This window comes from Octopus sinensis, linkage group LG1 (assembly GCF_006345805.1).
Source record: "Octopus sinensis linkage group LG1, ASM634580v1, whole genome shotgun sequence".
NCBI lineage: Eukaryota > Metazoa > Mollusca > Cephalopoda > Octopoda > Octopodidae > Octopus > Octopus sinensis.
In genome coordinates this window covers 161,959,369-161,974,383 of record NC_042997.1, presented here as the reverse complement: position 1 = coordinate 161,974,383, position 15,015 = coordinate 161,959,369, and the positions used below count along the sequence as shown (strand labels likewise).

General features: G+C 31.7%; 1 protein-coding gene across 1 annotated transcript in view; it reads left to right on the top strand.

Moving 5' to 3' along the window:
* The window catches only part of LOC115210729 (titin), a 678,167-nt gene that overhangs the window by 51,451 nt on the left and 611,701 nt on the right, over window positions 1-15,015 (top strand). The window contains exons 3-9 of the mRNA XM_036506041.1: window positions 3,196-3,690; window positions 4,104-4,302; window positions 7,131-7,219; window positions 7,920-8,117; window positions 9,458-9,724; window positions 12,435-12,701; window positions 14,555-14,821. Of these exons, the coding sequence (XP_036361934.1) occupies window positions 3,196-3,690; window positions 4,104-4,302; window positions 7,131-7,219; window positions 7,920-8,117; window positions 9,458-9,724; window positions 12,435-12,701; window positions 14,555-14,821 (1,782 nt within the window). The remainder of the gene's footprint in view (window positions 1-3,195; window positions 3,691-4,103; window positions 4,303-7,130; window positions 7,220-7,919; window positions 8,118-9,457; window positions 9,725-12,434; window positions 12,702-14,554; window positions 14,822-15,015) is intronic.

Genomic DNA, 15,015 nt, shown 5'->3' with positions numbered 1-15,015 from the left:
TAGAAACTTTACCAGATCAGATTGGAGTCTTGTACATCATCTGGTTCGCCAGTCTTCAGTCAAAACGTCCAACCCATGCTAGCGTTAAATGATGATGATGATAATGATGATGATATATGTATATATGTATACATCTATATATAGTTATATGCATATATATATGTATATATATATATATATACATATATATATGTATATGTGTGTGTGTATATATATATCACATATATATATGTATATATATATATATATATATATATATATAGATATATATATATATATATATATATATATAATATATATATATATATATTATATATATATATATATATATATATATATACATATATATATATATATATATATATATATATATATATATACATATATATATATATATATATATATATATATATATATATATATTATATATATAATATATATATATATATATATATATATATATATATATATATATACATACATATATATATATATAACGGGAAGCTTTATGAAAATAGCCAAAAGACGAAGGCAGGTGGAAAACAAACAAACAATTGTATTAGTATGGCGCTCAGGAAATATAGATAAAACAAGTCTTTAACGTTTCGAGCCTACGCTCTTCAACAGAAAGATATGTATATATATATATATATATATATATATATATATATATGTGTATATACATAGTTGAGATTCAGTTGAGTTAGGTACTTAAGTCAATCTAGTATTATCCACACACCTCGATGTAAGGTGGATAAAATCCAAATAAGCAACAGGATATCAACTAGTGATGCAGTACAACCATTTCAAGCAGCTTCATTTAATTCAATAATGCAATCATTATATCAATTTAAATGCAGTGCTTTCTTCAGCTGCACAAATAAATAAATAGAATTTTTACCAGTAGGACACATAGTATAATTTTTCTCAAATGCTTTAACAGAACAAGAAGATGGAAGAAATTCATGTTGTTGCTATTGTAGCAAAGAATAGACTACACTTCCAAGAATCACATGAAGCCCATTGGGATCATAGCATTGTAAAGGATTGTAATTCCTTTCTAATTAGAAATAAATGAATTAGAAATGAATTACAATCCTTTACAATGCTATGACGCCAATGGGCTTCATGTGACTCTTGGAAGTGTAATCTATTCTTAGCTACAATAGCAACAACATGAATTTCTTCCATCTTCTTACTCTGTTAAAGTATTTGAGAAAAATTATATTAATGCCTCTGACTGGTTAAAATTCTATTTATTTATTTGTGCAGCTGATATATATATATATATATATACTGCTGTGCATGAGAAGACCCAGCAAGACCAGTGAGAACAGTCAAAATCAAACCAAATCAACATCAGTGGAAATTGCAGCTGTGGTTAAGCGAACCATCCGATCATTTGTCTGTTGCCAGCCTCGCCTGGCCCCCGTGCCGTTGGCACGTAAAAGCACCATCCGCTCGTGTCCATTGCCAGCCTCGCCTGGCCCCCGTGCTGGTAGCACGTAAAAGCACCATCCGTTCATGTCCGTTGCCAGCCTTGCCTGGCCCCCGTGCTGTTGGCACATAAAAGCACCATCCGCTCGTGTCTGTTGCCAGCCTCGCCTGGCCCCCATGCCGGTAGCACGTAAAAGCACCATCCGTTTGTGTCCGTTGCCAGCCTCGCCTGGCCCCCGTGTTGGGGGCACGTAAAAACACCATCCGTTCGTGGCCGTTTGTCAGCTCTGTCTGGCACCTGTGCAGGTGGCACGTAAAAGGCACCCACTACACTCACGGAGTGGTTGGCCTTAGGAAGGGCATCCAGCTGTAGAAACACTGCCAAATCTGACTGGGCCTGATGAAGCCTTCCGGCTTCACAGACCCCAGTTAAACCGTCCAACCCATGCTAGCATGGAAAATGGACGCTAAATGATGATGATGATGATGATGATACTGCCCTCTTAGACAGATGAGTGACTGTATGTTGCTTATACATTGTAACTCTTTGGTATGGTTTCTACAATCGGATAGTTTTCTTGTTCCCATCCACTTTATAGAGCATGCTAGATGCATTTTGTCATAGCACCAGTACAAAAGAAATTATTGTGTTCCCAATAAAACTAGAGAGTCTCCCCTGCCTATAAAGAATCTTCTGAATTCCATATTGTCTTAAGAACAAAATTATTTATAGACTTTTCATATTTTGAAATTATTGTTGCTTGATCTATGATATAATTGAATCAGAAATAAGTTTCACTTTTGATCTTATAATCTGTTGCCTTTAATTTCATATAATTTGATCAGTAAATTACAATGGTTTTTCTAAACCTTATGTGCATGTCTCTGGTGACATATATAATTTTATCACAATAATGTCATCAATGAAATGTATTACAAACTACAGCTCCTTGAAATTAAAAAGAAACAAAAAAACTCCCCTTTTATTTCACAGAGAATCAGAGCCCTGTTTGCTTTGAAACTCATTCCTCTATGTTTCAAACTTCTTTTGTAATTCTTGGGTTCTTCTATATGTATCAAGTTCCCATTCTGAATTTTGTTAGGAAAGTTAGATCAAAATTTCAAGCACTCACCCACTCTTTTAACACCTTACATATCATGTACAGATTTCTCATGTCTTTCATTCATTACTGATTAAAAAGCTGTTTCTGAGACCCTAGGTCAACATGAGCATGAGATAGGTTAGCAAATGCAAAATAGGATTGTATTTTTACCCAGTGCATCTCTTACATTTGTCTCCAGAAATATAGCATCTGTAATTTTACATTTTGGAATAAACCCAAATCCACCCACCCACCCACCCATCCATCCATCATCCATCCATCCATCCATCCATCATCCATCCATCCATCTGCATGCACTTATAATTGTATGTATGTATGTATGTATGTAGTATGTATGTATGTATGTATGTAGTATGAATGTATGTATGTATGTATGTATGTATGTACACATACATGCAAGCACACATACATAGAAAGATATGTAACAACACGTACACACATACAGACAGGCAGTCAAACAGACATGCACACATGTATACTTAAATATATTACATTCATGCATACATACATTCACACGTAATTAAGAGTTTCACTGTATGTTATGTCTAAGAATTTATGAAATATGTCATTATTTTATATATAAAATTATGGAAAATTGATATGTATGTATATTTTAATTTATTTGTTATTGCAGATGATATGCTTAATGGGGACGATCGTTCCACAACTCATATTATGGATGCAATGCAAGCTGAAACAAGGGAAAGTTATGAAGATGATAAATATAAAAGTATATTATCTAGTATGTCAAGACAAGAAGTACAAACTTCAAAATCAAGCAAAATGATGAAATCCCAATCTGTTGATGTTTATTCTTATGAAGAAATTATGAAATCGGACAAAAGAAGAATATCACTTGATGATATTGTTGACTCTGAACACATGGAATCTGTAAGTGAAATGATGTCAAAGAAATCACGAGTTGATACGACCAAACAAGACTCTTTGAAAAAAGCAACTGAATATGAAAGAAAAATGTCTCCTGATAAACCTGAAGAAGAAGAGATATTTGAAAATGGAAATGCTACCGAAGAAGATGATGGAAGGTGTCCTCCTGCTATTACTAGCATCAGTGAAGATGTCTATACTAAAGAAGAAAAGACAGTGACATTAGAATGTTGTATAACAGGTAAATTTATTTTTAGATTTAAATCTAAAATATGAGTCTTATTATTTTATTGATGTTAAATTATGAATTTATTAATCAAAATTAACCATTAAATAATTTCCCCAAGTTATATATTGCTAGCAAATAACTTGTTGAGTAACAATATATATTTGAAAGTTCATTTTTAGAAATGAAATCATGTTATTTTAACTAATTAATTTTGGTATATATAAAAAATTATATATATAATGTCAAGTTTTGGTATCTCTATTTTATGTACCTGTGTTTTATCTTTATGATTAAAGTAGAAAACTTAATTGAATGAGGGATTATTTTGTTAACGATAATAATGCATTGCATATCCTATAAAAAACTGATATGTATGAGAATGTTGAATAAATTGTTAATTATGAATAATTGTTTCATTTTTAAAGGTTATCCCGAGCCTGATGTAAAATGGTTTAAAGATGGAAATGCTATCAGAACTAACTATAATTTCACTCTAAGAAAGAAAAATGATAAGTACAGCTTGGAGATAGCAGCAGCTACAGAAAAAGACAGTGGAAAGTATACTGTTACGGCACACAATACTGAGGGTACTAAAATTGGCGACATTATGGTTAACGTTGAGAGGTACTATCTATTTTAAGATTTTTCTTCGTAATTCTTATTTCTTAGTCTTTTATCAAACAACAATCATTTGTGGAATTTTATTTTAGAATCACCTCATTTACATTACAATGAAGCCTTTCTTTATATCATTAGTGTTTAGGTCCACAGACTGAGTGAGACAGAATGGTAAAGGTGACATGATGATTTGAGTAGAAGGATCCAGTGTTATTCTACCTTATGCTAGAAAGTGTGAGTGGGTCAGGTAGGTGGTGGAGGGGGGCCAGAGAACCAGAGATTGGAAGGTGTTGAAGTGGCAGAAAAGAGGAGAAGATAAGGGGAGTGAAAGGAAGAAAAGTAGGAGTATGAGGTAGTAGAGAATGAGTACAGAAAGAGCATCATGTCACCATCAGTGCCTGTTTTAGTGCACTCTCTGCCATGCTTGCATGAGAAAGTGATAGATAGATAGATAAATAGAGGGAGATAGAAAGGAAAAGTGGGAGAGAGAGAGAAAGAAAGAGAAAGAGATAGAGAGAGAGAGTGTTTGTGTAGTGTTGTGATTTGTCACAGTTCCTTGTGAAGTGCAACATCTTAAGATTGGTTTTCACCACTTCAGTTCATATCTTTCTCGGTTTTCCTTTTCTACAGGCACCATCCACTTTGAGTGCTCAACTCTTTTTTCATGCAACTGCCATCTTCCACCTACATCACAAAACTGTGTCAATGCAATCTGATTCTTTTACACATGTCTCAACTCATTCGCCATTCATTTATACAAACATTACCCATCCAGCGGAGCATAATTCCTTCATTTCTTTCTTTTCTTTGCAAATACTCTGAATTCAAGGCTTGTATCTCAGTACTACATAACATCATATTTTGCACACAAGTATCATACTATCTGCTCTTCATTTTGAAGAAGAGGCCCTTTGTAACTAGCAGAGGTTGTAACACCCTGAATATTAACCAGTCCCTTCTTACTCTGGTAACTAAACTTTCAGAGCACCCATACACACTGCTAATAAGGCCAACTAGACAAGAGAAACTATTAACTACCTCTTGGGAATCATCTGAGCAGGTGAGCAGGATGCTTATGTAGGGTGTACAGTGACTGCTCAGTGGAGGGTGGGGTTGGAGCCGATGTAAGGGGGATAACCCAATCTTGCTTGAAACCCTATCTGCAGTGTCATTCCAGATGTATTTTTTGTTTACAAAACTAACTGACCATGATGTTTTCCTAGCTCCAGCTGTAGAGAAGTTATGTGCCTCCAGCCATTTGAATCTGATGAGTCACCTATACAGCTAAGCACTTTACAGGGGCGAAACCAATGGTCACTCTCTAACCAGCTATTACAACCAACCTAAATATATATATATATGTCCCATTTTTAATTATTTGTTATTTCAGTCATTTAAAAACTCAATTATGTATACCTTGGATTTAATCTTAACTCTTTTTCTTTCCCATCAATATTGGTATACAAAATTCGTACTCACAGATCTTATGAAAATGATAACAATCAAACTATGTTGTGTGATTTTCTTGTATGAGTACAAACTGGGTCACTCTGCCACAGAAGCTTTACAGAATATCAAGCGGGCCTTTGGTAATGGTTTTGTTGACATCAGAACTGTGCAGAGATGATTCCAAAACTCTCGTTCAGGAGATGATAGTCTAAAAATAAACCAAGGGGTAGGCCAAAATCAGTTATTCAGCATGAAGGATTAAATGCGTTGGTTGATGTCTTATCAGAACTCCAGACATCTTGCACAACTGTTTTTTGACACCTGTAAAAAATTGGAAAAGTTAAGAAAATGGATAGATTTGTTCCACATCAACTGAATGAGATTAAATAAAAAAACATGCCTCAAAGTATGCTGCTTATTGCTTTTCCGACTGGAAAAAAACCATTTTTGCATCAAATCATTACTTGTGATGAGAAACGGATACTCTTTGAAAGCAGCAGGAGAACAGGACTGTGATTAGATGCAGGAGAGTCATCTAAACACTATCCTAACCCACCATTGCATCCGAAAAAGTTAGTGGTCAATGTATGGTGGACTGCAAAGGGAGTTATTTGTATTCATTTTTGCAACAAAGAAAAATGGTAACAGCAACATCGTATTGCTAGGAAATGGCATGAGAATTTGAAAAAGAAGCAATCCAGACTAGTGAATAAAGATGGCCCAATTTTGCTCCTTGACAATGCACATCCTCACACTTCTCAAGCTACAGTCCAAAAGTTGCAAAGCCTGAATTATGAGATTTTGTAACATCCTCCTTATTCCTTTGATTATCACTTATTTAAGCATTTTGAGCTTTTCATAAGCAATAAAACATTCTTAAAAAGAGAAGAGGTCATTGAAGCATTCAGACAGTGTATCACAGCAAAAGATGAATATTTTTTTAAAGATGAAATGTATGACATAGAGAAACATTGGGTAAATGCCATAAAGGAACATGGATCATACTTTAAGTAAATAAATCAGTTCCCTAACACTTCTGAAACATTTTATTGTTACCTTTCAAATACAACTTTCATGTAAAACAACCTAATATATAATATATATATATATATATATATATATATATATTATATGTATATGTATGTATGTATGTATGTAGTATGTATGTATGTATGTATGTATGTATGTATGTATGTATGTATGTATGTATGTATGTATGTATGCATGCATGCATGCATGTATGCTGAAAGCAAAAGTAGAAGAAATTACCACATGTCAATGAAATTGGATCTAAAGACTGTTATTATTATTAATGAAAAGTCAATATTATAAATGAAATTAAATGACAAGAATTAAAATTTTATCTGTTACAAATTTTTTGCCAGTTTAAAAGAAAAACCAAAATTCCTTGAAGAACCCATTTCTCAGAAGGTTAGAATATCCAAATCCTGTATATTTTCCTGTAAAGTGTCTGGTAAGAATAAATGAATATATTTCAACTTTTATAACTTCTTAATTTCTTTTATGTCTGTTCTTAGAAAATATACAAGGACATAAGGTTTTCTTATGTAAAATGGTTGGTAGTTTACTTCGAAAAAAAAAAAATAGTCATAACTTTTAGTTAATATCTCTCAGTCTAGAATATTATTTTTACATTTGCATTACTATCCTTAATTATGATTTATTCTAGAATAATTTCAGTGTTAACCTTTAGCATTTAAACTGGTCATGTCAGGCTTAAATATTCTATCTGTTTTATGTTCAAACTGGCCAGATTTGGCCTCTCACACCTACTCTTCAATGTATTTTAAAAATAAACAATAGTTTCTTCAAAACAATGCATGATTAATTCAGTGCATGATTAATTCAATGCTAAAGGGTTAAAAACATTTTGCTATAGACAAAATGAATATAAAATATGAATCATTTATTAAATCATATGTCTGAAATGTTTAGATAAATTATTAAGACAAACAATGATGAGCTTAATAACCTGGAAAATACTTGAGCTTTTAATGTAATATTATTAAAACATCTTCATGTTATTTTGAAAAAAACTAAAAATTATTTTAAAATGATTTTTTTTAACTTCAAAAGAAATAAATCTAAAATATACATATAAGATCATATTTTTGTAAGATTCACATTTATTTTGCACCAACGTTTCTTAATAGGTTACCCTAAACCTCACATTAAATGGATGAAAAATGAGGAAATACTTACAAGCAGAGAAGATATCAAAATATATGAATCAGAAGGAAGACATATTTTGAAATTTACAAATGCTTCTGACCAACATATGGGAAAATATACATGTATTGCAGAAAACCAATATGGTACAACTTCAACTGAATTTGAATTTGAAGTTGGAGGTAAGTGTTTGATTTCTCCTGAACTGTTATTATTCAAACATGTTACTTAACAAGATACACCTTCTTTGTCTTACTTATTGTTACCAGAATATCTGTGTCTTAGAACTTTTACTTCCATAATACTCATATCTAAACTTGTTTCAATGCACTTTCAGAATATATTTCATCTCTTTACCAGCAATATCGACCTATCTGAACAAGTATTAAATTTTTACCTAATCCAGAATTGCATTTCTTGAAATACTATCCAGAATTGCATTTCTTGAAATTCTTACCTACACTCATTCCTCATTTCAGCAACAATTCAGATTATAAATCACACTTTGTAGATCTAAATTCATTGTTATTTATAAACCATCACAGATGAATGATTTATGAAAATTGACGTATTTGGAAATGATATATATTTATTTCTTGACTTTTTCAAAAACTACCTAAAATTTCACAAGTCTCAGTTTTAATGTCATCATGCCAAAGTGGAAATAGCAAAATATAAAGAAAAGAGTCATCTGAATCACATTTACAGTTCTTCTCAATATACAATATTTTTTTTACTTAAAATTTACATAAAATATTCATTCTTTTGAGTATTCCTGTGATTTACAAACAACCAAATTTTCAGTTGTCATATTAATTTTATCAGACTTACTTATCAAGCTGACTTCTATTTTGAGAGAACTTTCCTCAGATATATATATAAAAAAATCCTTAGACATAATTCTTAAAAAAAAATTGTTTTAAATAAATGAATTAGGTATTCTATCTTTATAAGTACTTTTATTCTTTTAGGATAACCTTTCACTGCTAGCTTAATCTTCCTACCAGCTACTCACACCCACCTTTACATAATGTAGGGTAGCCATGTATATCCTTAGTAGCAAGACTCTTTTGTTTGTCCCTCTCTCTGTCATATTTTAGCCTTTCAACATCTGGCATAAAGCCAACCCCCACCTCTCAACTACTTTCCCCACTTAGTCATGGGGGTTTATCCTTGTTCCTTTTCTGTTTTGCAACTTACTTAGCAACTTCACTAGTGCTGGTGGCAAAAACAGCACCTAGTACACTCTGTAAAGTGGTTGGCATTAGAAAGAGCATCCAGCTGTAGAAACCTTGCCAAACCATCCAATCCATGCCATCATGGAAAATAAACATTAAATGCTAATGATATATAAAATGTTTATGATGATCATAGAGGTGATGGTGGTTATTAACATTTTATGCTCATAGGATTATAACATAAAATTTGATGACGAGAGCTTTTATAGTTTGCTTGATTTGAAATATTTCATGTTCTTTTATATTTCTTTGGTTTCATGATTTTTTTTGTTTTTTAAATTTAGATATTGGTGCTTACTTTTTGGAAGAACTATCAGATGTGACAGTAGATGAGAAGCAAATGGCCATTTTTACATGCATAAGTGCAGAGGAATATCCTTCTGTTACTTGGCTGAAAGATGGCAAGAAGATCATTGAAACTGACAGAACAGAAATAATAATTGACAGAAAACTCCATAAACTTATCATCAAACGTGTTACTGCTGAAGATAGGGGTGACTACACCTGTGTTATCGAGAAAGCCTCAACTAAAGCAAACTTAAAAGTAAATGGTAAGTTACCCTTTTTACAAACATTCTCTACCAGATCTTAGATAACAGTAATGTTAATGATATAAGTAATGTTAATGTGTATGACAAGGGAGCAGAGATGAGTTTTGAGAAAAAAAATGGCTATAAGATGAATCAGCTGCAGTGTATAATAGAGTCAACTGAGGTGATATGAACCTGTGATGTATATGAAGGCTGACATTTGGGTGGAGAATGTCAAATAATCTAAGTGGAAGGAGCCAACTGAAAAGAAAATCATGAGAAGTAGTAAAGGTTGACTTTAGATTGCTAACTTTCACCTCATAAGCAAGCTAACAAGGAACTGAACTGAAATGTCAGAAACTGCACTGGAAAAGAGCCATCTAATCCATGAAAAACATGAAAGAAAAAAAAGAAAGAAACAATGATGATGATGATGATGATGACGATAACTATAATGTAGTATTTTGTATATTTGCAAAGTTATTCAGAATTTACATCTTTTCAGGGCAAGTTAATTTATTTTTAAGTTGCTACATAATACACAAAATATTATTTGGCAATTCTTTTATTTAGATACTGAACTTTCAATTTATCAATATGCTGAAAGTTATATGAGATAGTAAGTAGATGGCATGCTGTATTTACATTTCATGCTCAAATCCTGGGCAAGCCATTTTATTTCACTTACTCCTCATTCATGTAATATTCAGCTTTAGACAATAGCTTGGATAGGAATAGAGGCCATGAAGCTAACTTGAAAATTACATGAAGTTGAAGCACCAAAGCCTTCAGTTGTAACTTAGTGTTAAAGCACTTTTAGTTAGGTTCATAGATGAAACACTCATTACTTTTTAAACCCTTACAAACTAGTAAGCTTTTTCCTGTGGACATTGATCTCCACTTTAAAAATTTGGAGATTAATGTCTGCAGGAAAACTAGGTAGCTGTTGAGAAATAAGGATTAGGAAAAGTATCTATAAGTGATGCATGATAGTGTTGATGAGAGGATAAGAGGTATAATGAGTAGAGGAGGCATGCAGAAAAGTAACACCCATTTTCAGAAAAGAGGGTCAGAGAGAAGAGACAGTGAATGTGTGAGTCATTTGCCATTGTATGTTGAGGAATGAGCATTCTTATGGAGAGAGGATGTATATATCACATACAAAATTTCTAGTCCTGGAAATACCCAAGATATATGGGCAGTATTTGCATATCAGTCATATGTAGACTCTGTAGAGGATCTGCAACTGATTATATATGAGGTATTTTATGTTTCTGGAAAGGAAGCTTAATCTTTAGCTTGTAACAACATTATATATAGGATGTCATACTTAAAATCCTCAGAATTTGTGGTGTAAAGTATTTGCAGAAAAGTTGATGGTTTAGTTGTGTTTTGTTTATGCATAGGCAGGATGTTGTGAAGATCATACTGTCAAAATTATACTGTGCATTTTGGCAGAATGTTATGCATTAAGGCAGTAAAGAGATGTTAATTTTGTCTACACTAAAGAATTCTTTTAGCAGGCATTGGCAGTGGAAAATGGGAAGTTTCTAGAATACTTTAAAGGGCCTCTAAGATTAATAGAGGGAGGGAAGGAAGGAAATGAGACCTGACAAAAATACTTGCAACAAAGTGAACTCTATTAAAGTCACCAAAGAACCAGCTTGGTGGTATTAAAATACTATAAGTTTTGTCTGTTAATATGTTGACTTAGTACCACAAACTTATCAAATTTATGATTGGCTTTTGTTTGGTAATCTAGATTCCTATTGTAATGGATGTATTCAGTTTTTCACAAACCTTCTTGATAGATAATAAATATTACATAATGTTAGAATGAAATAATTGATCTACTCTTGACTATTACAAGAAAGCAACATTGATAGGATCTGAATTAAAAACTGTAAAACGCAAAGTTCTTTTTTTTCAGTGACTCTGTGTTAGAGACTTCACAGTTAACCTAAATTATTTTTGTAATAATTCTTTCCATAAACAATATGATTTTACTGATTTCAAATTTTGGCACAAGGCCAGCAAGTTTGGGGTGGGGGATAAATTAATTGTGTTCAACTGGTACTTGTTTCATCAACTTTGAAAGGATAAAAAGCTGAGTTGAACTTGGTTGAACTTGAATTCAGAATGTAAAAACAGATGAAATGCCACTTAGCATTTTATCAGGTGTGTTAATGATTCTACCAGCTCGCTGCTTTGAGCAATGTAATTATATTATAAAAAAAACTTTCAGAATGTACTTTGTGTGCATTTATCTGCAATTTATTCATTAGATATAATTGTTTGAAATTCTTAGAATAATGTTTATATATAATTTATTGAAGAGGTGCACTTAAACATAGTGGCAGATACATATAGAGACACATATGCACACTAAAAATTAAAATTTTCCATTGCAGTTATATTAATAATAGTGATTTAGTATCATGAACTCACCTTTCTTATCAAGCTTCATAGATTTTAGTTCTGTTGTGTAAAAGGTCTACAACTGGTGTGTGCATAGATGTGTGTGTGTGTGTGTGTAAACAAGCATATGTGTAGTGAAAAGTGCATGGTATTGTTTATTAAATTTGTACTTTGTGAAAGATAAAACAGTCTTGAGTTGGATTAAAATCCTTGGTTGTTCTATATGAACATACCTTGTTCACGTTTATACATGTTTTTTTGATACTTTATTAATAGAGAATATCTTTTTACAAGAACTTCTTTTTTGTTTTAGAAATAAACACAGGCTTTTCGAAAAAATTAACAAGTCTCACAGTGGATGAGAAACAAACTGCCATTTTCATGTGTGTAAGCATACAAGAAAATATCACTGTTACATGGCTTAAAAATGGCAAAAAGATCAAAGAAACCGAAAGAGTTGAGGCAACAACAGATAAAAGACTTCATAAACTTATTATTAAACATGTTACTGCTGAAGATGATGGTGAATACACCTGTGTTATTGATGACATCTCAACTTCAGCAAAACTGAAAGTAAATGGTGAGTGAACATACATTTATGAAGTTCTTAATATGTTAAATGGTTCATAGAATAAACACATCATTGTTCCTTTTCCTGCAAATATATCATAGATTAATTTTTTTATGGAATACAGCTGAAAAGTATCAAAGTGACATATATTTTCCCTTAATTTTTTTATTAAAATTTTATAGTTAGATTACCCTGTTAACTTTAATATAGAGAATGATATATTCTCATACATAACACATAACATACTTATGAACTGTTTTCATATTTTAGCTTGATAATTTCTGACTTACTTTTATTAAGCCAGCTTTCCAAAGCCTTTCTGAACACTAAGCAATATATACTTTGTAGTCTGTATTATTTTGAACATAATGTGCATGAAATATGCTTGATGAAAGTGAAAAACTAAAGAAACATGAAATACAAAGGGGGTTTCAATGCTATGATTTTGGAAAAAAAAGAACACTTTGTAATGTTAAAGAAAGTTTTTCAGTATCAATAGTATAAGAGCATTTTTGAGTGAATGGCAGTAATATTAGTTTCAAAGAAGCTGGATCTGTTTTAACAATGAAGGAAAATACAGTATAAAATAGGTGAAGATCTGGAGTCTGATTATGAAAAAGTAAAAGAGTTTGCTGACAAATATTTCTTTTCTGAAGGCAGTCAGTGACATTAGGGAACACATAAGTTTACAAATCCTAGATATGATAAAGTTTTGTCAATGTAGACCAATAATGAAGGGAAATCAAATCTTAATGACTTTTTGGTGAAATAAAGAATATGTGATTTAGAAAAAGATACTGTGTATGGCATGTATAATGAAAATTATCCTCGAATTTTCAATGTGTTTAAGTGCTATGTTAAAAGTTGCTACTGATGAAGAAATTTATAATGTGACAGCTCATTTTGTCCATATAGAAGACTCTTTAGCAAAGAAGTATAATTAGAAAGTCAGAGAAATAGGGACTAGAAAATAGTTATTATCTGAGTTGATTTGGGTAAATTAAAAAGTGGAAAGGCTAAAAACTGTTGAGCTCTAATATAAAAAAAAAAAAAACATAAAAAACCCCCACCATACTTTGTAAAATCTATTTTAGTCACCTTTGAATGTACATTAACAATAATTTTTGTCATCTTAAAATTGCTAGTACAGCTAGTCTAATCAGTTTGGATTCTAGTATATTTTTGCAAGGTTCTCAAGTTTCCATTCATATTACAGATGATATGGTACTATAAATGCAGGTGTTTGATGAATTTAGGGAACAAATTATAAATGGAATAAATAGTAGAAATGTAGCAGAGTAGTTATATAGATCAATATCAATTGAGCTGAACTTTAAGATTTAGAACTAGTATATTTGAGGTGAGTAGTAATGGTTGGCTGATGTATTGTGTATGTAGTATTGTATTATTGTAGTATTGGCACTTGTAGGAAGTTAATATGGCCTCTTTCTTTAGCAGGGAAAGAGTTGAATATATAAGTATTAATATTTTAAGAAATTGTCTTAGATTATTTAAAACTATTTTATTAACTAATTGTTACAGATGACTCAAGAACTGTAGTAATTAGAAAAGAAATTTGGTTGATTCGAGTATTTTCATTGCTTTTAACATCAGAAATAATCATAGTAAGGTTGTGTTCACTGGTTGGGCAAAATATATTAGGATTAGTTAACAAGTTGTTCATTAACCTAGCTACTTCTGTGTTGAACAAGAATCATGGTTATTGATAAAGTTTCCTGGTTCATCATTAAAACTTGTACCTACTTTCACATTTATTTCTTTTTTCTTCAATTGAAAAATTTTGTCTAATATATATATATATTGTGATTCATATAAATTTACTGATTTCATATATATTTCAGAACAAACTTCTGGCTTTTCGCAAAAGTTGAAAAGTCTTACTGTGGAAGAAAAACAGATTGCTATTTTTACATGTGTTACTGTTCAAGATAATGTTTTAGTAACTTGGCTGAAAAATGGTGAGAACTTGAAAGAAACTGAAAGAGTTGAAACAAGCTCTGATAGAAGACTTCACAAACTTATAATAAAACATGCTAATGCAGAAGATACTGCTGAATACTCTTGTGTTGCAGATGGTATCTCTACTGCGGCAAACTTGAAAGTAAATGGTAATGAACCTTAAATATAATTCATATATCATTGTATAGCATCTGAGTCTGAAAAATGTATCATTTATCTTATCCAGCAATATTTCTTTAAGCAAATTGAATGCTCTCTCTCTCTCTCTCACACACACACACACTCACATGCACACACACACACATGGGAACACATGCACACTCACACTCACATGTGTGTGTGC